The sequence below is a fragment of the Dipodomys spectabilis genome, unplaced genomic scaffold (genome assembly GCF_019054845.1).
Source record: "Dipodomys spectabilis isolate Male_0828 unplaced genomic scaffold, ASM1905484v1 ptg000363l, whole genome shotgun sequence".
Classification (NCBI taxonomy): domain Eukaryota; kingdom Metazoa; phylum Chordata; class Mammalia; order Rodentia; family Heteromyidae; genus Dipodomys; species Dipodomys spectabilis.
In genome coordinates this window covers 6,642,918-6,669,551 of record NW_024871040.1, presented here as the reverse complement: position 1 = coordinate 6,669,551, position 26,634 = coordinate 6,642,918, and the positions used below count along the sequence as shown (strand labels likewise).

General features: G+C 43.8%; 1 protein-coding gene across 3 annotated transcripts in view; it reads left to right on the top strand.

The window, feature by feature from the left end:
- Rnf185 (ring finger protein 185) overlaps positions 1–26,634 on the top strand; it is a 39,479-nt gene that overhangs the window by 5,355 nt on the left and 7,490 nt on the right. For 2 of the 3 annotated variants that reach the window (XM_042666307.1, XM_042666308.1), the window contains exons 2-5: positions 14,841–15,064; positions 18,704–18,722; positions 20,945–21,057; positions 22,332–22,386. In XM_042666307.1, the coding sequence (XP_042522241.1) occupies positions 14,889–15,064; positions 18,704–18,722; positions 20,945–21,057; positions 22,332–22,386 (363 nt within the window). In that variant the 5' untranslated portion in view covers positions 14,841–14,888. Of the gene's footprint in view, positions 1–14,840; positions 15,065–18,703; positions 18,723–20,944; positions 21,058–22,331; positions 22,387–26,634 lie in introns of those variants that run through there. The other variant, XM_042666309.1, reaches the window with a different exon arrangement.

The window sequence follows — 26,634 nt, the reverse complement described above, 5'->3', positions numbered from 1 at the left end:
GGCTGAGAGCTGAGTACTGAGATAGGAAGCCAGTCCAGGTGGACAAATCCTTGAGATTCTTATCTCCAAATAACCAGAAAAAAGAGAAGTGGAGGTGTGGCTCATGTGGTAGGGTGCCAGATGTAAGCAAGAGTGAGAGGCCCTGAAGTTCAAGCCTCAACACCAGCACATATGTACACAAGAAGCCTTTGTTACAGTAGCTCTTTTTCCTCCTGGTTGCTTACCATTGGGTAATTTTTTTTTTTTATTTTTGCCAGTCCTAGGGCTTGAACTCAGGGCCTGGGCATTGTCCCTGAGCTTATTTTGCTCAAGGCTAGCATTCTACCACTTGAGCCACAGCACCACTTCTGGCTTTTTCTGTTCATATGGTGCTAAAGAATTTGAACCCAGGGCTTCATGCATGCTAAGCAAGCACTCTATCACTAAGCCATATTCCCAGCCCCCATTGGGTAAATTTTTAAATGGTTGTATCATTCATTGTACACAGTTCTCTCTTACCTTTTCCTGTCACACCTCAACCATTCCTCTGGCCCTTTCCACTTAGTCATTTTTTTAGATAGGGTCTTGTGCTTTTTGCCTCGATCACCAATCCTCCAACCTACATCTGCATTGCTGGGACATCTGACTTTTTTTTTTTTTTTTTTTTTTTGGGGTCCAGTCGTGGAGCCTGAACTCTGGGCCTGGGCGCTGTCCCTCAGCGCTTCAGCTCAAGGCTAGCGCTCTACCACTTGAGCCACAGCGCCACTTCCGGCTTTTTTCTTTTTGCTTATGTGGTGCTGAGGAATCGAACCCAGGGCCTCAGGCATGCAAGGCAAGCGCTCTACCACTGAGCCACCTTCCCAGCCCCCATCTGACTTATTTTTTGAGATAGAGTCCTACTAATTTTTTGCCTGATTGGCCTTCAACCACAGTTCTATCTCTGCTTCCCAAGTAGGTAGGATTACAGGTGTGAGGTATCTTAATACTGTTTTTTGAGATTTGAGATAGGGGTTTCACTCACTATGTTCCCTGTACTTCTGGATTCAATCAATCCTCCTAACCTAGCTCCCAGAAGGTTTAGTCTCCTGAGAAGCTGGAAATGCAGACAGGTGCAACTGCCTTTGCCAGGATGCGTCTTAACATTTTATTGTAGATGCCTCCAATCCTAAAAGTTTATTTATTTCTAGGCTATTTCCTTATTCAGTAAGCCAATAAGCTTTATTCAACATGTTCTCTAGTAAAATGTAATTTTGATTTTTTAAATAACATTTAAAAAGATCTTTATTGAGCCGCATGCTGTTGGTTCATGCCTGTAATCCTAGCTACTCAGGAGGCTGAGAGCTGAGGATCATGGTTCAAAACCAGCTTGGGCAGGAAAGTCCGAGAGACTCTTTATCTCCAATAAATCACTGGAAACAGGTAGTGGCACTCGCCTTGAGCCGAAGAGCTGAGGGATAGTGCCCAAGCCCAGAGTTCAAGCCCATGACCAAAAAAAAAAAGCTCTTTATTGTGATAAAATGTATACAAAAATTGCCATTTTACTCATTTTTAAAGTACAGTTCATTGACATTAGGAGAAAAACAATGTTCTGTAATGGTTATTGCTATTCCAAAATATTTTCATAACCCCAGAGTAAACTCTGAACTTGTTTAAGCAATAACATTCCATCTCCATCTTTCACACCTCTGGTAACCATCAGTCCCTTCCCTATCTCTGAGTCTGCCTTTCTAGGTATTTCCTACAAGGCAATGTACAATAGGTTATTTTTCATGGAACTGTAAGCACTTTTCCCCAATTTTTTTGTGTTAAGGTAGAAAACATTAAATCTTTTTTTTTTTTTTTTGATGCCAGTATTGGGGCTTGAATGCGGGGCTTGGGTGCAGTTCCTGAGCTCTCTTGCTCAAGGCTAGCACTCTACCACTTGAGCCACAGCTCCCCTTCTGGCTTTTTTAGTGCATAATTGGAAATAAGAGTCTCATAGACTTTTCTGCCCGGGCTGGCTTTGAACCATGGTACTCAGATCTCAGTAGCTAGGATTACAGGTATGATCCACCAGCCCCTAGGCTCATAAAATCTATGTTTAAGTGTACAGTTCTCTGGTGTTAAGTACTTTGATCTGTTGTGGAAACATCCTATCTATCTCCAGAACTTTTTGCATTTTGCCACACTGAAACTCCATACTCACATCCCCGCAAAAAGTTTGAGACAATACTTAACCTTTTCAAAAAGTACTGGCTCAATTATGTAGTATTTCCAGGTGTAAAGAACATCTGCTGAAGAATGTTTCGTCCTTGTAGGATACTGGTGTTTCCAAACCTTTACTACATTGATCTGTGTTGATTGCTCAGCTTAAAGTGCTCTTGGGTCAGATCCAGCCACTTGTACTTGCTTGTAACTGCTGAGGTGCCTAGCCCTGTGCTGAGTAAGGCACCTGGAAGCTGGGAGTGAGTAAACACAGAGTATTGGAGCATGGCCTATTAGGTATGTTGGCTGGGATTGGAAAGCTTTGCCTCTGACTGTGTCTGTGCCATGAGTAAGTGACCTAACTACTCTGGGCCTTAATTTCACATCTCAAGGGATGCAAATCATGGTACAGTAGTGTTTGCTTCAAGGCAGGCTCAAGAGATTAAATGCAAAAACTAATTTTAAATACAGAACGGACTGTTAGCTGATGTTGTTGTAGTGCTAAGAACTACAACATAACCCTGATTTTAATACTTTAGGGAGGAAGATCTGACCAGTCTGGATCAAGCTGTCCCATTCTGGATTTCCTCTCAGGAAGTAAATATACACAGTTGAGATGTCTGGCCTAATCTTTTTTCCAGAAAGGATGCTCATTCAGAGAGGGACGTTGTGACTGCCTCAGTTAAGTAGTAGCTAAGCAGTAACTTAGTATCTGTTGGTGGTGACTTGGCTCTGTGGGGAAGCAGGGCACCTTCAGTAAACTCCAGAGAGACCTTACTGCAGAGGCAAAGAGGGGTTGACGTTTCTTGAACATATCACTTTGAACCAAGCACGGTGCTACCCTTTACTGCTTTCTGTCTTCACTACAACTATTTTGTGAGGAAGGTAATGGTCTCATTTTCACAGATAAGTAAAGCAAAGACTGAAATAGGAAATAGCTTGTCTGAAGTCATAGAATAAGTGGCAGAACTGAGATTTGAACTCAGAGCTATCTGGGTTGTACCATGCTAGTCATTATACCATACAAGTCTGTAGTCTAGAGTTTTTGGTTCTTTTGGCAGTACTGGAGTTTAAACTCTGGGTCTAGTGTTGCTAAGCAGAGATTCTACCACTTGATCCCTCCTTCGCTTTAGTTTTCACATAGGGTCTCACATTTTTGTTCAGAGATGGCTGAACTAAAACTAAAACTAAACTAAAACCACAACTACAACTACAACTAAAAGTCTTCTATCTATAGCCTCTCACATAGTTGAGACCACCCACTAAATGATTAACATGGGGTCTTATTGACCCAGCTGGACTCAAACCATGATCTCCTGGGGCTGGGAAGGTGGCTCAGTGGTAGAGCACCTGCCTTGCATGCCTGAGGCCCTGGGTTCGATTCCTCAGCACCACATAAGCAAAAAGAAAAAAGCCGGAAGTGGCGCTGTGGCTCAAGCGGTAGAGCGCTAGCCTTGAGCTGAAGAGCTGAGGGACAGCGCCCAGGCCCAGAGTTCAGGCCCCACGACCGGACCCAAAAAAAACCAAAAAAAAAAAAAACATGATCTCCTGATCTCCACCTCCTGAGTTGCAAAGATTACAGGTATGGGCCACTGTACTGTACCTGCATGCTATTTTTTTTTTTCATGAGGCTTGAACTCTGGACCTGGGTGCTGTCCCTAAGCAATTCGGCTCAAGGTGAGTGCTCTACCACTTCAGCCACAGTGCCACTTCCAGTTTTGTGGTAGTTATTTGGAGATAAGAGTCTTAGGGACTTTCCTGCCCAGCTGGCTTTGAACTGTAATCCTCAGATCTCAATTTCTTGAGGAGCTAGGATTACAGGCATGAGCCACCAACACTCAACCTACATGCTGTTCTTTAAAGGCAAAAGTCATAAGAAGTTAGGGAGTGGGAGTCAAAGATACACAGTGGGAAAAAAGCCTTTTCAGTCATTGATGTTGGGAAGAATGAGCATCCATATGCAGAAAACTAAAAGTGAATCCCAGTTTGTCACCATGCGCTTGTACCAACTCAAAGAGGATCAAAGACCTCAACATCAGACCTGAAACTTTAAAATTACTGCAAAAGGGAGTAGGAGAAATACTAGAACTCATAGGCATAGTCAGAAACTTTTTGAAAAGAGTCCCAAGGGGCATAGCAGACAGGTGAGAGACTTGACAAATGGGATTAAATAAAAACAAAAAGTTCCTGCACAGCTAAGGACATAGTTACTAACTTAGAAAGACAGCCAACAGACTATGAGAAGATCTTTACCAGCAATACATCTGACAAAAGCCTAATAGGCAAAATACACAAGGAGCTCAAGAAATCAACTCCACCAGAGTTAATAAACCCATCACTAAATGAGCAAAGGAGCTAAGGAGAGAAACTTCTCAGAAAGAAAGTTTAGAATGGCAAAGAAGCAAATAAGGAAATGCTCATGTTTCCTGGCCATAAAATAAATGTGAGCTTCTATCTCAACCCAATTAGATTGGCCAACATCATGAATTGGAACAACAAATGTTGGTGAGGATGTGGGGGGAAAAGGAACCCTGTTGTACTGTTGATGGGAATATAAACTAGCACAACCACTCTGGACAGCAATCTGAAGGTTCCTCAAAAAACTAAACATAGATCTATCTTCCTTATGACCCAGCCATACCACTCCTGGACATCTACCCAGAACATCACAAGCCAGGATACCAGAGAAAAAGACCAGCGCAGCCCCCCTGGAAAAAAGTTACTCCTCTCTTGGTCATAATATTTGAAGGCCAGAACTCAGAGGGCTAACCTAAGGACTTGAACACTGTTCAGACTATTAAAAAATACTACTTTTTTTTTGGTACCAGTCCTGGGTCTTGAACTCAGGGCCTGGGAACTGTCCCTCAGCTTTTTTTTTCTCCCTCAAAGCTAGTGCTCTACCTCTTTGAACCACAGCTCCACTTCCAGGTTTTTGGTGCTTACTTGGAGATGAGTCTCACAGACTTTCCTGCCCTTGTTTGCTTCAAACTGTGACCCTCAGATCTCAGTCTCCTGAGTAGCTAGGATTATATGCATGAGCCACCAGTGCCTAGCTCTGTCTCAGATTTTAAAGTTAGTTTCTGTAACGTCCCAAGTTCCAATTAGCCTACTCATTTCTCACTCCAACCTCCTATGAGTGTGATGTAGGCATTCATAGAATTTGAGCTCGTCACTGCCAACATGTGGTTTGGTGGCACTCTAGACTTGCACAAACAGGCTCAGGTTGTCATGGGAATAAATATGTGCCCACCAGGGATAACCTATGTTGGGATTATGTCAGCTATTTACCACCCAGATTTGTAATATTTATTTATTTGCCAGTCCTGGGGCTTGAACTCTGGGCTTGCGCACTGTCCCTAAGCTTTTGTGCTCAAGGTTGGCGTTCTACCACTTGAGCTATAGCTCATATGGTTAATTGGAGATAAGAGTCTCACAGACTTTACTGCTTGGGCTGGCTTTGAAGCAGGAGCCTCAGATCTTAGTTTCCTGAATAGCTAGGATTATAGGTGTGAGCCACCAGTGCCCAGCTCAAATTTGTCATCTTTGTAGCTAAGATCAACACTTCTGGGCACCTCTGTGTATTCTGGTCCAGGGATTCTTTTAAAAACAAACAATTCCTAAATTCCTACAGTGCTCTAGAACCTAGGATCTGAACCCCAGAGTCCTCCAAAGAGACTTCTTCATGAGGACAAGTTCCTCTGTGGCACCTGCAACAATACTCAGCTCTTGTGTTTTCTAGCTTGTCTGGTTCCTGAAGGGCGGACCAAAGGTAATGAGAGTAAGGATGCTGGGCTCATCACCTTTAGGCTCTGAACTCCTAACAGATTATCAAGTATTGCAAATCAGGGTGCCTTAGTTTTCAGCACCGTATTGTCATCCTAGATATCTCAAATTGAGAAATGTTTTTCAAAACTAGGTGTGTACTTGTTTCTTAAGTGATCAGCAGTATCCCAAATGGACCAGATGCTGGCTGGTATAAGATCTCAACAAGCTTGTTCCCTGCCCCAATTTATATCATCTCTCTGTAGCCACTGGGGCTTGTGGCTTAGGGCTGTGCATTCTGAAGGACAGGGCTGAGGTTTTCAGTCCCTTTCAAAGACTCTCTTCTGTTAATATTGCTCTTGTGGTAGTGTCTCATTCTAGAGCTGGGTTTCTGAAGCTACATTCATTAGAAAATGGCCTAGGATGGGGGGGGGGGGCAGGGTGCATATTTAAGCAACAGGGATTCTTAGGCCTGATCTAGCTCCTGTTTAAATCACTGAGGGGAGCTCAGAATGATACACTTTTTTGGGGGGGAGCAAAAATCAGGTGCTTTTGTTGGAGCCCCTTATGAAGAATTCTTATCCATGTGCCTCTTTAGCTCCTGTGCTAATAAACTTTAGGGCCTGGGCTTGACCTTGCTTTTTGTTGTAAGCCATCCAGCTAGTAGCACTAGATAGGGAATGTAGTTGCCAGTGAGGAAGTGAAGGAAGAGGTGGCTGTGTGATGAGTTTGCTCTCTACTCATTTGGAAGAGCACAAGTTACAGCGCTGCACAACGAATTTGAGGAAAAATGAGCCTAGGCACTCACTTTAGTAAAGCTGTATGTTAATGGGATAGTTTGTAAAAGTATAAACAGTGCTGATGTTGTGTTGGAAAGTCTGTTTGGCACTGAGTGGCAACATGGCCTTAGGCAGTCCTCTGCCCTCTCTGGCCTGATGTCTTTATTGTTAAAATGGAGTAGCAGAAACTGAATAGGCTTTGAAAACTAGAACATAGGTCAGGTCAAAGTAAAGAATGGCCATGCACAGTGGCACATACCTATAGTACCAGCACTCAGGAAACAGGTAGGAAGATCACTTGAGCCCAGAAGTTGGAGGCTAGCTTGGGCAACATCGTGAAACCTTGTCTCAAAAAAAAAAAAAAAAGACAGGGACACACAACTCACCACAGTGAGGTTGCTATATAGTCGTCAAAGCTCTTTAAGGACAGGATGGCAGCCTAGTATTCAGGGCCTATTTCCCTTTAGCTCTGTCCAATTTCTGAGCCACCCAGCACCCTCTATTCTTTAGCCACTAGCCTAGTCTGTTGGGCCTTTGAAGGCTGTAGCCACATTCTTTTATTCTGCAGGCACTCAGTAGTAGTAGGTGCTCTTATGTTCCCAGGTGAGGCTACTCATCTCTTCCTTGTCATCCTGGTGTAGCAAGGGCCTGCTCAGGGTCAGGAAGGAGGTCAAGAGTCCCCGGGGTGTGTGTGGGGGGGGCGGGGGAGGGTGTGTAGCAAGGTCCTGCTCAGGGTCAGGAAGGAGGTCAAAAGAGTCCCCGGTGTGTGTGTGTGTGTGTGTGTGTGTGTGTGTGTGTGTGTGTGTGTGTGTGTGTGTGTGTGTGTGTGTGTGTGTGTGTGTGTGTGTGTGTGTGTGTGTGTGTGTGTGTGTGTGTGTGTGTGTGTGTGTGTGTGTGTGTGTGTGTGGCAAGGTCCTGCTCAGGGTCAGGAAGGAGGTCAGGAGTCCCCGGGGTGTGTGTGTGTAGCAAGGTCCTGCTCAGGGTCGGGAAGGAGGTCAGGAGTCCCCGGGGTGTGTGTGTGGGGTGTGTGTGTGTGTGTAGCAAGGTCCTGCTCAGGGTCAGGAAGGAGGTCAAAAGAGTCCCCGGGGTGTGTGTGTGTGTGTTTGTGTGTGTGTAGCAAGGTCCTGCTCAGGGTCAGGAAGGAGGTCAAAAGAGTCCCCGGTGTGTGTGTGTGTGTGTGTGTGTGTGTGTGTGTGTGTGTGTGTGTGTGTGTGTGTGTGTGTGTGTGTGTGTGTGTGTGTGTGTGTGTGTGTGTGTGTGTGTGTGTGTGTATAGCAAGGTCCTGCTCAGGGTCAGGAAGGGAGGTCAAAAAAGTCCCCAAGGGTGTGTGTGTGTGTGTGTGTGTGTGTGTGTGTGTGTGTGTGTGTGTATAGCAAGGTCCTGCTCAGGGTCAGGAAGGGAGGTCAAAAAAGTTCCCAAGGGGGGTGTGTGTGTGTGTGTGTGTGTGTGTGTGTGTGTGTGTGTGTGTGTGTGTGTGTGTGTGTGTGTGTGTGTGTGTAACTCAGAGTCATCAGCTATATGCAGAGAGGTTGTGAGAGGCTGGCTTAGCCAGAACCAGAAATGCATGCCTGCACCCACTCATGCAGCAGATACTTACATAAGATTCTTGAATCTGGAGAAGGAACCACAGGGTCAGGTCAATCTAGATTTGGAACCTATAAACCAATCCCAATATCAGTCCTGAAGCAAACACCAAGCCAACCTGTTACTATCTCCCGACCATTCTCACCTGCCACCTACCATCACCCTTATTTTCTCCTTATACCTGGGTATGGGAGGTGCAGAATCTTGCAGGCTGTCCATGTAGGGTGGTAGACCATGCTGTATGGTAATGATAGCGCCTTCCCACTTTGGTATGACAGCCTGATTCTCAATGGTCTTGTAGAGTTCACCTTTAATGGAGCCATGAAATTCAAGTCATAGCCAGTCTATAGTAGAATCAGGATTTGAACTTGGAAAACTGGAACAATGGGGAAAGTTGTTTTTTTTTTTAACTGTATGACTGCTATTTGATTTCAAAAGTAATTTATATGGAAGTATCAGCTTCATAAACCTAAAGGACTTAGAAAACATATCATTACTACTAAGCCCCTATGGATACAGAGATAATCACCACTAACAGTTCAGTATATTCTTCCATAGTTTTAGATACTTTCTTTTCTTTTATTTATTTTAAAGTCACAAACATTTTTTAATCTTCACAATGATAGTGATAGTTATCTCAATCTATATTGCTTATGAACTCTATGGCCCTTAACAATAAAACTATTTTTTACAAATTGGTAATATGTACATTTTTTTCCTTTTGCTTAATATCGGCTGTTCCCTCTTTCTCTCTCATTCCCTCCCTCCAATCACTGCCCTTGAGTTGCCAATGCAGCTGATGGCCCCCTTTGCAGTAATTTTTCACCTGCTTTCCACTGATTCTGTGATCTGCTCACACCTTCCCTCAGGTGTGCATGTGTATACATCATGTATGAGGTAAAGAATACAGAGTCATCTAAAAATGATAGGACAAATTAAGAAGAGGTCCTTTGTTTCCTTATCTTTGGGGTTCTTTTCCGTATGCTTATTATTTTATATACAAATGAAGGGGTGCTTGGATATTGCAATTTGGTGCTTTTCTCCTGAGACTCCTCTTTTGGTCTCACTGTTTATGGGTAACTTGAGTCCTGTTTTACTTGGTCATTGCATTTTAATTTTAACATCCATATATCAGAAAACATGTGCCATTTCTCTCTCTGATCTTGGCTTACCTCATTCAACATGATTTGTTCTAGTTCCATCCATTTCCCTGCAGATGCCATTATTTTATCCTTTCTAATGGCTGTGTAAAATTCTTTTTTTATTTTTTATTGTGAAAATATTGTACAGAGGGGTTACAATTACATGGGCAAGGTAATGAGTACATTTCTTATCAAGCATTGTTGCCTCCTCCTTTGTTTCCCCTTCCCATCCCTTCCCATTTCCCCATTCCCTCCCCCCAGGCTGTGTAAAATTCCATTGTATATAGGTACCACAATTTTTGGAGCCATTCATCTGTAGTGGGACATCTGGGTTGTTTCTATATCTTGGCTATTGTGAACAGTGCAACAAATGAACATGGAAATACAGGTGTCCTTGTCGTATTCTGGTTCCTGTTGCTTGGATGCCTCGGAGTGATATGTCTGCATTGTAGAGTCTGTCTACATTTAGTTTTTTGAGGAACTTCCAGATTGCCTTCCAGAGTGACTGTATTAGTTTACATTGCCACAAGCAGTGCAGTAGGGTTCCTCTTTCCCCACATCCCCTGAATTTAGGATATGGGCTATTCTAACTGGGGTAAGGTAATCTCAGGGTTGTTTTTGTTTGCATTTTCTTTACGGCCAGGGTTGATGAACAATTCTTCATGTGTTTCTTTGCCATTTTAATCTCTTCTGAGAAGTCTTGCTTTATCTCCCTTGCCCACTTAATGATTGGTTTGTTAGATTTGTGAGGGATTAGTTGCTTGAGCTTCCTGCATATGGTGGCTATTAGGCCTTTGTCTGATATATTGCTGGTAAATATCTTTTCCCAATTGGTTGGTTCTCTTTTTAGTTCGATAGTTATGTCTTTAGCCATGCAGAAACTTTTTTATTTTAAGCTAGTCCCATTTGTCGAGTCTCTTTCCAATTTGTTGTGACCCTGGGACTCTGTTCAGGAAGTTCCTGCCTGTGCGTGTAAGTTCTAGTGTCTCTCCTACTCTGTCCTGCAGTAGTTTCAGAGTTTCAGGTTTGATGCTGAGGTCTTTAATCCATTTTGAGTTGATATTAGTGCATGGTGACAGGCTGGAATCCACTTTTAGTTTTCTTCATGTGGCTGCCCAGTTTTCCCAGCACCAGTAGTTGAAGAGGCTATGTTTCTCCATTGTATGTTTTTGGCTCCTTTGTTGAATATCAGCTGATTATAAGTATGTGCTTTTATTTCTGGGTCTTCTATTCCATTGGTCTTTGGGTCTATTTTGGGGCCAATACTAAGCTGTTTTTGTTATTATGGCTCTATAGTAGCTTGAAATCTGCTATTGTGATACCTCTTGCATTGTTTCTTTTGTCTAGAATTGCTTTGGCTATTCTAGGTCTTTTGTTGTTCCATATGAATTTTTGGGTTGTTTTCTCTATTTCAGCAAAGAATGTCATTGGGATTTTGATGGGAATTACATTGAATTTGTATATCATTTTTGGCAATATGGCCATTTTCACAATATTGATTCTACCTAGCCATTGAAGTAGAGGTGTGGCTCAAGTGGTAGAGCATAAGCTTTGAGAAAAAAAAGCTAAGCAAAAGTTCCAGGCTGGGAATGTGGCTTAGTGGTAGAGTGCTTGCCTAGCATCTATGAAGCCCTGGGTTTGATTCCTTAATAACGCATAAACAGAAAAGGCCAGAGTGGCTCAAGTGGTTGAGTACTAGCCTTGAGCTCAGGGACAGTGCCTGGGCCCTGAGTTCAAACCCCATGACTGATAAAAAAATATTATAAATATGCTATTTTGTAACAAATGCCTACACAGGAGGTTAAAACCTAGAAGATTGCAATTTGAAGCCTGCCTGGGCAGAAAAGTTCATGAGACTGAAACTCAGCAAAAAATGCACGTCTTAGAGGTTTGGGTCAAGCAAAAAATCCAAGTGAGAGCACAAGGCATTGAGTTCAAACCTCAGTACCAACACATACCCAAGTAGTAACTTGTTTGTTAAGAAACATTAAAGCAGTATAAGAATATAAAAATTTAAAGTTCCTTGGTCCTCATACTATCAAGAATAACTGTTATCAACAGTTCGTTTTATACATTCTAGACATTGATATTAACAGGTTGACTTGGCGTTTGCAGCAGGACAGATACTGGGATAGGTTTATAGGTCTCAAATCTAGATTGACCTGACCCTGTGGTTCCTTCCCCAGGCTCGACAGCCTCATGGAAGAAGGTACAAATGGAGTAACATTGGTTTAGATGAAATAGGGAGGCCACTGCTAATTAGATCTCACACTTCTGCATCTGAATCTTTGAACTAGGCTGGACCCACTGCCAGATGGGTGTTGATCTTTCAAATATTGTTAACCTCCACTGACAGTTTTCTATACAGGACTCTTTCCCCCAAACTACCCAGAGACTGACACTATACGCAGTCCATTTCTTATAAGACAGTGTAACTTCTAACAGCACCACTCCTAATTCCTGAATAATAAATGATGAGTGATGTAGTTTTCAATCCCTGTGCAGTTTAAAGCTATAAATACAGTTGCCAATTGTAAAACCTTGGGGGTACATTTTCAAGACCACTTGAATCTGCCTTTTCCTAGATTATGATCCTACTTAGCCTCAAGTAAATGTACTTTCTCTGTTGGCAACTAGGTTAGTTTTACTTTGAGTTGACAATTCCTTAAATATCAGCAATATACAAGCTAAATCCAATTTTTGTCACTTGTTTTACAAATTGCAGTTTCCAGTTGATTTGTTTGCATCTGGATCTAGTAAGATCTATGTAGTGCAATAATTGGTATACCTCATTATCTCAACCTGTAACTCCTAGCCCATGTTATTTACTTTTTGGTGAACTTCGTTTATTTGTCCTGAAAATGGGACTAGTAATTCATTTTTGTGGCTTAATTAAAAGTCTTAAGTTTTAGCCAGGCATGGTAGTATGTACCTATAAACCCAACACTGAGGAGGCAGAGTGAAGTAAATTGTGAGTTGCAGGCCAGCCTGGTTCCAGAGGAGACCCTGTTTCAATAACAAAAGAGCTGTCTATGTTTTCAGGCAAAGATACTTCATTGGTAATGCTATGCACACCCTATTGCATCACTACAGAAGCTATGGTTAAGATTGATAGATATACTTGCCTAACTTTATGGTATCTCTCCTCATCTGTTTATGTTGTTGGGGAGTTTCCTTGTTTGTTTGTTTGTTTGTTTATATACACATAACTATATGTATACCAGGTCACCCTCAAACTTTAGATCCTCCTGCTTCAGCCTCCAGAATGTTGGGACTATAGGTGTGTGCCCTGTACCTGGATAGTTCTTAGTTTTTCTTTTAAAGGATAGGAAAGTTTGTTGGGAAAAGAATACACTTTCAATAGACTAAAAGCAGGTCATCTCTAGAATAAGAATAACCTAGTTCTAGATTTGAAAGGTTGGGGACAGGGAAGCACTGAGGCTGGAAATACAGCTCAGAGGTAGAGTGCTTACCTAACCTATATGAGGCCCTGGGTTTGACCCTCGGGGGATCCACAAAGGGGAAGAAAGAAAAAGACCTAATTCAAGTTCTTAGGGCTATAATGACTAGAAAAGCAGGCTCTGTCTTTATATGACAAGAGCAGATGTATATGGAGGAGAAAGTTTGGTCAGGGAGAAGGTTGTGGAGTTGAGTGAGACTAGCAAGCCACTGCTCATGACAGCAGCCAGCGCTCTTCTGGGACATCACGCAAAATGATGTAACTAAGTGAAAAAGTGCTAGAGAGAGGCTCCTCTCTCTGCTCAAGTCACTAAGGTGCTGCTGTAGTGAGAGATACTCAACACCAAGCTCCAAGGCTGCCCTGTGAAAACTCAGTGGAAGGCCTCTTGGACTAAGGAAAATTGGTCCTCATCTCTGTGTACTTGGGGAAGCTGAAATCAGGGTGTTCTACAGGTGTTCTGGTGGTGAGTCCTAGATTTGTGGAGGGGCTGTCTGCTTTGGGGGCAGTGGGTGAGATCACCTGGAGCACACAGTCTAAGCTGGAAAGAAGTGGGCACCTTGGAGACTATGTCATTCCGGGCCTCATTTCGCAGATGGGAGAAGAATGGTCAGGGCAGGGGAACTTGGTTCCTCCTAGCAATCTGGAGGCTGGCAAGGTCAGCATGCAAGCCTTCAGTTCTCTGAGGTAGCCAGACATAGTAGCTATTTCCTTCTTTTGCAATCTCTGAGATGATGAGGATGACAGATCAGTTTTTAATGTATACCTAGAATTTCTAGGTATCCCTGGTGTTGATGTCATCTTCCTGGTTCTACCCTGGCAGGACTCAACAGTACTCTGTTTCTGCTGCTATTTGGTGGTCAGCTTGATCTGTGGTGATAAAGTGGGTTTTTTGTTTTTGCTGTTGTTTTTGGTTTTGGTGTTGCCCCTAGGACTTGAACTCAGGTCACTGTCTTTGTTTTTTATGCTCAAAGCTAGTGTTCTACCACTTGAGCCACAGCTCCACTTCCAGCTTTATTGGAAGCTAATTGGAGATAAGAGTTTTCAGGGACTTTCTTGCCTGGGCTGGCTTCAAACCACGATCCTCACTTAGCTCTCAGCCTCCTGAATAGCTAGGATTACAGGCATGAGCCAACAAGGCCTGGCCATAGTAAAATGGTTTAAATACAAATGAGCCCTGGTCTCATCTCCCTGTGTGAGTCAGCTAGCCAATATAACTCAGGCTGCACTTTTCCAGGAGAGAGTGGATCTAATCAAGATAGCCCAGAGCATAGCATGAGTTACAGATGACTTCAGGTGGTATGAGAATAAACAACTCTTTCTTCATTACATATGTATTTATCTTTCACTTACAGTGAGTAATCCTGATTTTCCCTTTATAATAAAAACATAAACTTTGTCTTTAAATGTGTTGAGGATAAAATGTTGACATATTTAGACAAAATAAGGGAGGTTGTATTCCAGCATGGCAGAAGGAGGCATGTAAAAGATTTCAATGAAGAAGGCCATCATCTGGTTCTTCCTTGCTTCCTTTCACAGTTACAGGAATTGCTTTATATTCTGCCATTCACCAGTCACCATCCCAAGGAGATAAATCCCCTTCTGAATAACACAGAGGCTGTCCAAAGTCAGAGGACAGCCTGAAAGTTTGTCTTAGTTGAGCATATATTTATCATCTTGGTTGGTTATTGCATATGAATATAAAAACAAGTAAAACATCTTCAATTGAAACCTTCTGGAGGCTGCTCTGTTGCAATTTGTGTATTTGTGAGATATCTCTGGGCCATGTTCAAGAGAAGTTTCCATAGCTGTTGTTCCTGTAGCCCCTGGGAAGTCTATTCAGGGGTTCAGTCATAATCAGCTTCTGGCATTGAGAGAAGATGTGGGTGTTGGCATGGAATCCAGGGGAAGTATGCTGCAGAAATGGGCAATTGAGGGCTTTCTGCCTTTCAGGATTTTCCTGGGAAAAATCTTCACTGAGCACTTTGCTGACAACCAAGGATGGCAAGCAAGGGGCCCTCAGCCTCTGCATCCCCTGAGAACTCAAGTGCAGGGGGACCCAGTGGGAGCAGCAACGGCACTGGTGAGAGTGGAGGGCAGGACAGCACCTTCGAGTGCAACATATGCCTGGACACCGCCAAGGATGCTGTCATCAGCCTGTGTGGCCATCTCTTCTGGTCAGTACCCCTGCTGCTATCTCAGAGGATACACTGGCAGCTTTAGAGAAGAAGACTTCTTTGTGTCCACTTTGTTTCAGGGGCAGAGATCTCAGTTCCCATCCCTGCTCTGGTATTAATGAGCAAGTCCTGTCTCTAACCTAGGCCTCTCTCCCATCTCTCCAGTAAGAATCTTAACTGTTCAGAGAGCATTTACTACCTGTCCCTTGCTGTGTTGAAACTAAAGTAAATGTAGCATAATGATTATAAAACTCAGACTGCCTCTGCCATTTCCCTACTAGATTACGTTGGACAGGGTGCTTACACATGCTGTCCCACTTGTAGGGTTGTTTGCCAGTGATACCCCAAAACATATAAAAAGCTTAGAAGAACACAGGGCATGCAGCAGATAGTGTGCGTTTGCTATGACCATAGTTATATATGTGCGTATAACAAGTGCAGTGGCAGGGTCAGTGTCCTGTCCACCTCCATGAATACAAAAGCCCTGGCTGGCTCTGAGAATCTAGGTGAAAATTAAATTGGTTCATTTTCTATTGAGATTTTGAACTGAACCTTTAAGAGTAGGGAATCTTTGAACATAGAGAGGAGAGAGTGGCAGGTAAGGTGAAGGAAGTGTGCCTGAGGGCCAGGCTTGGGCGCTTTTGGGCTCATCTGAGTCCATGAGGCTATTGTATGCCCCTTCACTGCACCCTGAATAGGAGATGGATATGTTAGGAAACAAGAATATGGAGAGTTAGGCCAGATTATCAAACCTTGATTTAACTAAAAGGACGTAGAGGTAATTTACATCTTGAGAGAAAAGTGATCCAAAGTGGATTTATTATTGTATTAAGAGAATAGGACAGACATTGTGTTCCTGTATAAAGAAATTACTGGGGCTGGGAATGTGGCTTAGTGGTAGAGTGCTTGCCTAGCAGGCATGAAGCCCTGGGTTTGATTCCTCAGTGCCACATAAACAGAAAAGGCTGGAAGTGATACTGTGGCTCAAGTGGTAGAGTGCTAGCCTTGAGCACAGAGAGTTCAAGCCCCAGAACTGGGGAAAAAAAATCACTATGATCAGCCTTATTCTAGAAACAGGATCATCAGGGCATCATAAAGCAAGGGACAAGGTTAAGACTTAGAAGACCAGGTACTGTTGGGAAGAACATAGATTGTAAACTAAAGGGTGATGTCCGTAAGTAATTCTGTTTTCTCATCTGCGGAGTGGAAATAATTGTACTTTCTAGTAAGGTAATGTGAACATCCCATGACATTAGCAGATGAAAACCTTTTCAGTCATCACCTAGTACAGTAGTTGCTTAATAAATTGGAAGAATCCTTACCATTGTTCAGTTCCTGAACTTTCCTCTGAGAGTCATTCATTCATCTCCATTTCTTGCCCTCATCCTTTAAGGAAAGCTGACAGTGGAGGTCTATTATATATGGGGTGTCCCCTACTGCCTTCCAGTGACATCATGGGTCCATGTGGGAGTCAGATGTGAGGCATCTGTTGTGTTTAGAAAGATTGTATATAGCCGGGTGCCAGTGGCTCACACCTGTAATCCTAGCTACTCAGGAGGCTGAGATCTGAGGATCGAGGTTAAAAGCCAGACCAGGCAATAAAGTCCATGAGACCCTTATGTCCAATTAACCATGAGAAAACTGGAAGTGGTTCTGTGGCTCAAGTGGTAGAGTGCTAGTCTTGAGCTGAAGAGCTCAGGGACAGCATCCAGGCCCAGTGTTCAAGCCCCATGACTGACAGAAAAGAGGAAAGGGAAGGGAAGGGAAGGAAAGGGCAGGGAAGGGAAGGAAAGGAAAGGAAACAAAAGGAAGAGAGAAAGGAAAGAAAGAGAGAAAGAAAAGGAAGAGAGAAAGGAAAGGAAGAGAGAAAGAATGAGGGGGGTATGGGAAGGTGGCTCAGTGGTAGAGTGCTTGCCTTGCATGCATGAGGCCCTGGGTTCAATCCCTCAGCACCACATAAGTTGAAAAAGCTGGAAGTGGTGCTGTGGTTCAAGTGGTACACCACTAGCCTTGAGCTGAAGAGCTGAAGGGCAGCACATTCAGGCCCCATGACCAAGGATGAAGGGGAAGGAAGGAAAGGAAAGGGAAGGGAAGGGAAGGGAAAGGAGGAAAGAAAAGAAAGACTGATTGTAGATCTGGGCTGCAAAGATAAGCTGGCTAAGGAATTGGGAAAGGAGCTATCTCTGAGTGCAAGATTTACCCAGTGAGAGTAGACTCATGGTATGTGAGGCAAAGAAACCACTTCTGCATTTTCTAATCTCCTGGTACTTAGTAGGAGTGCAGTCAGTACTTGTTGAATGAATAAATGAATGAATGAAAAATACTAAAAATCTGGCATTGTACACCCTTTCTTTCAGTTCTGTGTCATTTTTTAATATGCAGTGTTAGGTTTTTAAAAGAACAGTGAACTAGAAGTGCAAAGACTTTTTTGCCCAGTCCAAGTAGTTGCATGTTTTTTTTCTTTTGTTTTTTTTTTTTTTGCGGGGGGGGGGTGGTCTGGTCGTGGGGCCTGTACTCTGGGCCTGGGCGCTGTCCCTCAGCTCTTCAGCTCAAGGCTAGCGCTCTACCACTTGAGCCAAAGAGCCACTTCCGGCTTTTTCTTTTTTGCTTATGTGGTGCTGAGGAATTGAACCCAGGGCCTCAGGCATGCAAGGCAAGCGCTCTACCACTAAGCCACCTTCCCAGCCCTACTTGCATGTTTTGTTGTTGTTGTTGTTGTTTGTTTTGTTTTTTTGTCGGTTGTGGGGCCTGAACTCTGGGCCTGGGCACTGGCCCTCAGCTCTTCAGCTCAAGGTGAGCGCTCTACCACTTGAGCCACAGCACCACTTCCAGTTTTCTAGTGATTTATTGAAGATAAGAGTCTCACGGACTTTCCTGCAGGGGCTGGCTTTTAACCGTGATCCTCAGATCTCAGCCTCCGGAGTAGCTAGGATTATAGCATAAACCGCCAACGCCCAGCTGTTGAATGTTTTTGAGCCTGGGTTTCATCTTTTGAAAAAATAAAAACATTGAACGACAACAATAATAATAAAACATTTGGCAGCAGCTCTGTAAGCTGAAAGTAGTCAGCTCCCTGTCCTTTCCATTACTTAAAAATGTTTTTAGAATAGAACTGAACTTTTGAGTTGCTCCCTGCTAGCACTGCTCTCAAGACTGAGGGAAGCCTGAACATTTTGTTAAAGTGGATTTGCCTACCTGGAAGTCCACAGGACTCTTTGAACTCAAGGAACCCATCCACTTCAGGCATAAGACAGTATGAGTGTGCACGCATGCATGTATCCTCTACATGACAGAGCTCCCGTGAATCCTCAGGCCAAGCGTACTTAACTTTTATATTGGATTCCTTCAAAGGCAATAACTTCTCAAAGGCTGACTTGTAGATAAATTGAGTGTGAGTGGTTTGGGGGTCTGTACATATAGAGAGATTCCAAGAGTGAAAACTAGATTCTTAGCTGAACTGTCTTGTTTTTCCTGTGATTGTAGCTCAGTAATTCTACAGAGCCTCAGTGTGACCACAATAGCTTTCCCATTCTAATGTTCCCCCACTTACTCCTCAAGTGTTTCTGCTAATAAAAATATTTTTCTTTTTTTTCCTCTCCTTCCTCTTCCTTGATCACTGGTTGCCCTGGGGACTCACAGTTGGCCATGTTTACATCAGGTAAGATGAATTTCATTTTACTCTGTCTTTCATCAGCTGTGGTTGCACAAGACAGCCCTAGTCTCAAGAGACTTCTGTCAGAAGCTGCAATCTCCCTTTACCTGGACTCATTTGCATACTAACCCTTTTTACACACCTGTCCAGTGACAGGCACTTGATATAATAAGGGGGTCATTCTGGTACCTGAGTTGGTCCTCACTCTGCTACTGGTGGCCATCTTGGCTTTGGTCACTACCTGTCTGTGTCTTAATTGCTCATTTGTAAATTGATCTGCATTTGGTAATATGTTAGCTCCTTTACATTGTAAGAACTTGCCTCTATAAAAAGCATCTCCTTGAATATCAACATTCACCCACACACGCACTCTGAAAGATCTTGAAAATGTTAAGAAAAAAGGAACTTTTTTGGTATCCAGAGTTTATATAAGCGAGCAAAGTCTGCTTTCTCAGCTTTGGCTTCTTATGAAAACCAGTTGGTATTTACCCAGGACCCAAACTGGCATTCACAGCTGGGTGTGAATAATCATCACTGCCAGCAACTTAGCTCCAGGGTTGTTGGCAGTAGAGTGCCACCCTTATAGGAATGTAGGGGAAGGACAAGCTTTAGACTGCTAGAACCTCAGAGTCTGGATGGGAGAGAAAAGGAGAGCTATGGATAAACATTCTGGCCCCAATGGAACTGAGAGCCAAATGTTTGCTGCAAGGTGAAGAGCACTTATGTTTTGAAGCCATTGCCAAATAAAGAAGGATATAAAATGATTAAACACTTATCTAAGTGTTAGATCTTAGATTCACATTCATATAAAGCTTGAATCTTTGGATGCAGTTTATGTTCCAAACAAATATTGAGGCTCTGGGGTATATCTTAGAAGTACTAATATATACTTAGAATGTGCAAGGCCCTGGTTTTGATCCCTTACACCAAAATAAATCAAGATTGAGAAAATGTACATGTAAAATTATACATTGTCTAGGAAGGCATTGTAGCTGTAGCATAGTTTTAATCATCTTGTGTGTGTTTTTAAGAAAGTTAAGGCCAGGCGCCAGTGGCTCTCACCTGTAATCCTGGCTACTCAGGAGGCTGAGATCTGAGGATCTCGGTTCAAAACCTGCTAGGGCAGGAGAAGTCCCTGAGACTCTTATCTCCAATAATTCACCAGAAAACCGGAAGTGGCCCTGTGGCTCAATTGGTAGAGCGCTAGCCTTGAGCTGAAGAGCTGAGGGACAGCGCCCAGGCCTAGAGTTCAAACTCCACGACTGATAGATTTAAAAAAAAAAAATTTTGCCGGGCGCTGGTGGCTCACGCCTGTAATCCTAGCTACTCAGGAGGCTGAGATCTGAGGATCGCGGTTCAAAGCCAGCCCGGGCAGGAGAGACCGTGAGACTCCTATCTCCAATAAACCACCAGAAAACCGGAAGTGGCGCTGTAGCTCAAGTGGTAGAGCGCTCGCCTTGAGCTGAAGAGCTGAGGGACAGTGCCCAAGCCCAGAGTTCAAGCCCCATGACCGACCAAAAAAAAAAAAAAAAAAAATTTTTTGTTGATTGGTTCTGTTTTTGGCCCTGGGGATTGAACTCAGGTATTGTACTTGCTAGGCAGGTGTTGTACCCTTTGAGCCACTCTGTCAGACCTTTTGGCATTGGTTGCTTGGAATTGTGTGTGTCTGTGTGTCTGTGCGTCAGTGTCTGCCTGCACACGCACACACATGCATTCATATGCATGCATGCATGTGCCAGTTCTGTAGCTTGAACTGAAGATTTGATATTCTTTTTTCATTGTGAAAATACTGTACAGAGGGGTTACAATTACATGGGCAAGATAATGAGTACATTTCTTATCAAGCATTGTAGCCTCCTCCTTCGTTTCCCTTTCCCATCCCTTCCTATCCCCCCACCCACCTCCCCACCCAATCCTCCCTGCTCCCCCTCCCCACCCCAAGACTTGATATTCTTGACAGCCCCAGGCTTGTAGCTCCTTCCTACTATATGACTAGTAGCCCCTCAAAAGAAACAAAGCATGAAGGAGCCTGTTTAATTATGTGTTACTTAAACACAATTTTGATCTCACCATTATTTATTGCGTGTTAGAAACAGAGTCAGTTTCCTCAAGGTATTTCCTGCTCGTGTACTTTAAGGCATCTGGCCCTGTTCTCCTGCTTGCTGCCTCTGACTGAAGATTCTGTGGTGGCCGTGGGCCTTTCATGCATTTTTCTTCCTTGTTTGCAGTGGTTGGAGACCAGACCTAACAGGCAAGTGTGTCCAGTATGTAAAGCTGGCATCAGCCGAGACAAGGTCATTCCTCTCTATGGCAGGGGTAGCACTGGGCAGCAGGACCCCAGGTAAGATCTTGAAGCACATCACATACTCCCTTCTGTTCTTGGATATAAATTCACTTCTACTCAGCACCTTCTAACCCTTCCCTTTGCTTGATTCTTGATGACTGCTCACTCACTTTTAAGGCAGTCTGATCCCAATAACAGCTGGCTAGGAAGGACGGGATAGGGGGGACGGGAGAGAAGCCAAGTTGCTTCTTGCTGGACTATAGTAGTAGTATCTAACGTATGTGATGATCTGCTAGCAGACAGGCAGCGTGCTGGGCCTGGGGATGCAGCAGTGCCTGAGACGACATCACCGTTGCATGTGCCAAGTGCTGTGAGAGAGCACTTGTGTATTAGGAGAGTCTCCAGGGATTGGGTTCATCAGCAGTGATGAAGAAAAGTATGGCATGACAGGGAACCAGGAGTCTGGATGGCTCGCTCTGTGGCGTGTAGGATTTGGAGTTGTGAGTGGGCTCAGAATACTCCAAGCACAAGTACTAAAGTTCCTTAGTGCTCTGGTACCCCAAACCTCTCCAGAAGCATCTTGTCCCTTTTCCAACCATACTCCAGACTAGGCTTGTTTTAAAGGGCTTGCCCTTTCACTTTTGCCAGTCTTTGTACTGTGCTCTGCTGCTTCTGCCTTCCCCAATCCTGCTTAGACAACCACTGCATCCTTGCCCTTCCTTTGCTAATTAACTTCTGCCTGTCTTTTATGGGAGCCCTTTTATGGGAGCCCTTTTATGGGAGTCTTTCTTCCTCCCTTGACTCCCTCTCACTCTGTTCCCCTCACATTCTGCTAATCCTTCCCACCTACTGGCTAATGGGTAATAAGCCCTCAGCTGAGCATTGGTGAGATGGGTGGTAGGAGGGGCATGGAGTATTGGCCCAGAAGTAATGGGAAGTAAGACTGAGGCAGATGAAAGACACCCTGAATCTCCCTCATTTCAGATTACTCCACTCTGCTTCTCTTGGAACTTGGGATTTCTGGTGCCTATGAGCAGGGAAAGAAAATGGGAAGGCGACTTCATCTCTTAGTCTGGGTCAGGATCTCAGTTGCAAGAATTAGGCTGTGGTGCAAACCTGATAAATATCTGTTTTTCTTCCTGTTTCCTTTATATGATGTTGAGGAAAACAGTTGCATATAAAATAATGAGTTAGTTTTTGGTTTAATTCCGCATAAGTTTATGTGCATGACAAGAAAGATCTTGACCTTCTGGATGAAGAGTTCCTAGCTATCACAGGTAGCAGCTCAACACAATTCTGTGGTAGACTTACTTCATACCATTTCTTTTCAGAGAGAAGACCCCTCCTCGTCCCCAAGGCCAGAGGCCAGAGCCGGAGAATAGAGGGGTAAGCAACATTCTAGAAGCTTCTAGAAATGAGCCTCTTAAAAATTTCCCTTTTAACACATGGTTATACATGTAAAACTAATTTACAAAATATAAAAATGAAAAGACTAGAGGAAATCACTTATAGTCATACCATCCAGAGATAACTACTGGAAACATTCTGACCTTCCTTCCCTTCCCCTCCCCTTCAATCTCTTTTCTCTCTTTTCTCTTTCTCTTATAAAAAGTATTATTTAGTTCATGTCTTGTTTTGTTTTGTGCCAGTCCTGAGGTTTGAACTCATGGCCTGGGCACTGTCTCGGAGTTTTTTTGCTCAAGGCTAGTGCTCTATCACTTGAACCACAGCTCTACCTCTGGTGTTTTATGAGTTTCACAGACTTTCTTGAGAGGGCTGTCTTTGAAACATGATTCTCAGATCTCAGCCTCCTGATTAGTCAGGAGTACAAGCATGAGTCACTGGTACCTGGCTTCCTGTATTTATGTATGTACACTAGTATTGGGATTTGAACTCAAGGCCTGAGTGCTATCCCTTAGCTTTTCTGCTCAAAGCTAGTGCTCTACCATTTGAGCCACAGCTCCACTTTAACTTTTTGGTGGTTAATTGGAGATAAGAGTCTCATGGACTTAGCCGGGCGCTGGTGGCTCATGCCTTTAATCCTAGCTACTCAGGAGGCTGAGATCTGAGGATCGCGGTTCAAAGCCAGCCCGGGCAGGAGAGACTGTGAGACTCCTATCTCCAATAAACCACCAGAAAACCGGAAGTGGCGCTGTAGCTCAAGTGGTAGAGCGCTCACCTTGAGCTGAAGAGCTGAGGGACAGCGCCCAGGCCCAGAGTTCAAGTCCCATGACCGGAAAAAAAAAAAAAAAGAGTCTCATGGACTTTCCCACCTGGACTGGCTTTGAACACTGATCCTCACTCAAATCTTAGCCTCCCAAGTAACTAGGATTATAGAGCCACTGATGCCTGGCCTGTTTTTCTATCACTTTTAAAAAAACAATATGTGGCTCCTGTTTTGTAACTTTTAAGATTTTTCTTTTATTCTACAAGTAGTAAGTCCCTTTTGCATGCTGCTTATTATTCCAGGCAGAGGTGATTTATCAGGGGACACAGATAAACTCCCTGCTCTGTTAGAGATCACACACTTGGAATAGTTTCAACAATACAGCTTAAGATGTTACTGCAAATATATTGCCAAGCATATTTTATTTAATGGCTAGTGTTCAGCTGTGTGGACTTACCATAATTTATAACTAATTCATTGTACAATGGTTAGTAGCTGCTTTCCCCCGCCACCTTTGGCAGTATTGTGGTCTGAACACAGGGCCTCCACTTGCTAAGAAGCTCTTTACCACAGAGATATACCTCCAGCCCTTCTTTTTTCTTAATTGAATGGGGACATTTCTTAGAATAGGATTTTATTTTATTTTTTATTTTTATTTACTTATTTTTGTCGGTCATGGGGTTTGAATTCTGTGCCTGCACACTGTCCTTCAGCTCTTCAGCTCAAGGCGAGCACTCTACCACTTGAGTGATGGCACCACTTCTGGTTTTCTCGTGGTTAATTGGACATAAGAGTGTCATGAACTTTCCTGCCTTCGCTGGCTTTGAACTGCGATCCTCAGATCTCAGCCTCCTGGGTAGCTAGGATTACAGGTGTGAGCCACCAGCACCCAGCTAGAATATGATTTTAGAGTCAAGGGCTTGGATAAAAATTGAGGGTCTCTTTGTCAGCTCTTGTTGAATGATTATTATATGGGCAGAGCAATATTTTAAGAGCTTTATATATATGATTTCATTTAAGACATACTATTCAAGGAAACTGAGGTGCATATAACATGAGATGAATGCCTTGTACAGGGCCACAGACAAGGCTGGAACCCAGGTGATAATGGAATCCCTGCTTCTGACTACAAGACAACAGCCTTTATCCCTCTCAGGCTCTGGTTGCATTAGCAATTAAAAGAAACCAGAAGCTCAAGGAAGCCAGAGGCCCTGGCATACCAAAGTTCTAGCATTCATTTGCACCTGCAGCTGTTAATACTTTTTGCATATTCTGTCCCAGGAAAATAAACACACCAATGAGATCTTTGTGGGATCTTGTAGATACTGCTAGAAGGGATGCATGGTCAGTCTTCAGGACTGTACAATAGAGCTGTAGTTCCTGATGAAATAATTGCACCTTCCCCGGTAAGATAGCCTTAGTCCCAGGAGCCCTGGGACTCAGCCATGCTGGGTCTGAGCAGGAGACATTTCTGCACTGAGGAGATGGAAACCAGTTGGTGTTCTTCCCAGTAGGTTTGCCCTCTTGCAAATCATCTGCTAGGTCTTATAGGTAGTGCTGCTCAGCAAGAAGTGTTAGGGTTACTAAGTATGGGACCAGTATGCCTGCCCACTTTTGTGACCTGTAAGAGATCTACAAATGTCACTTTTATTATTTGTCCTGAAAAAAAATCTCACCAATAATACAGGGCAGGAGAAAAAAAAACTTTGAAAGACATGCACAGTAATTTAAGAGCCAAAGGTTTTTGTTTTTGTTTTGTATTTTTCTCCATTAAATGACCTAGTTTTAGATCTAAACTCTACCTCTTGGTCAAATTATGTCTCCAGATATGAATGGGGCATCAATAAAATGCACGTGATGCTAATATAAGAGCCACTTGCTCATGCCTGTAATCCTAGCTACTCAGGAGGCTGAGATCTAAGGATCACAGTTCAGGTGCTGGGAAGGTGGCTCAGTGGTAAAGCGCTTGCCTTGCATGCATGAGGCCCTGGGTTCGATTCCTCAGCACCACATAAGCAAAAAAGAAAAAAGCCGGAAGTAGCACTGTGGCTCAAGTGGTAGAGTGCTAGCCTTGAGCTGAAGAGCTGAGGGACAGCGCCCAGGCCCAGAGTTCAGGCCCCATGACCGGACCAAAAAAAAAACAAAAAAAGCTAAGGATCACAGTTCAAAGCCAGCCCAGGCAGGAAAGTCTGTGAGACTCTTTTTTTTTTTTTGGTCAGTCATGGGGCTTGAACTCTGGGCCTGGGCGCTGTCCCTCAGCTCTTCAGCTCAAGGTGAATACTCTACCACTTGAGCTACAATGCCACTTCCAGTTTTCTAGTGGTTTTTATTGGAGATAAGAGTCTCACAGGCTTTCCTGCCTGGGCTGGCTTTGAACTGTGATCCTCAGATCTCAGTCTCCTGAGTAGCTAGGATTACAGGGTGAGCCACTGGCGCCCAGCTTATGAGACTCTTATCTGCAATTAATCACCAGAAAAACAGAAGTGGCGCTGTGACTCAAGTGGTAGAGTACTTGCCTTGAGCTGAAGACTTGAGGGACAGTGCCCAGGCCCAGGGTTTAAGCCCCATGACGGACCAAAAAAAAAGGGCCAGGCCTGGTCATAGACACCTGTAAACCAAGCACTTGAGAGACTGAAGCAGGAGAATGGCAAGTTTGAGGTCAGTCTGGGCTACACAGAGAACACAATCTTAAAAATAGTAAGGAAGGCTAGGTGCCAGTGGCTTACACCTTTCATCCTAGCTACTCAGGAGGCTGAGATGTAAGAATCACAGTTCTAAGCCAGCCCAGGCAGGGAAATTCATGAGACTCTTATCTCCAATGAACCACCAGAAAACTGGAAGTAGAGCTGTGGCTCAATGTAGTAGAGCACTAGACTTGAGCTGAAGAGTTTAGACACAGTGCTCAGACACAGAGTTCAAGCCCTATGACTGGGGAAAAAAAAGAAAAAAAAGGAAGGACTGGGAATGTGGCTTAGTGGTAGAGTGCTTGTGTAGAATGCCTGAAGCCCTGGGTTCAATTCCTAGTACCACACAAACAGAAAAAGCTGGAAGTAGCTCTGTGGCTCAGGGACAGTGCCCAGGCCCTGAATTCAAGTGCCAAGAGAAAGGAAGAAAGGAAGGAGGGAGGGAGGGAGGGGAAAGAGGAAAGGAAAAGGAGGAAAGCAGGGTGCTGGTGACTCATGCCTATAATCCTAGCTACTCAGGAGGCTGAGATCTGAGAATTGCAGTTCAAAGCCAGCCTATGCAGTAAAGTCCATGAGATTCTTATCTCCAATAAACTACTCAGAAAAAAAAATGCTGGAAATGGCGCCGTGGCTCAAGTGGTAGAGTGCCTTGATTTCAAGTCCAGGACTGGGCAATGGGGAGAAAGAAAAAGGAAAGAAAAGAGGAAGGGGGGCTGGGAAGGTGGCTCAGTGTTAGAGTGCTTGCCTTGCATGCATGAGGCCCTGGGTTCAATTCCTCAGCAC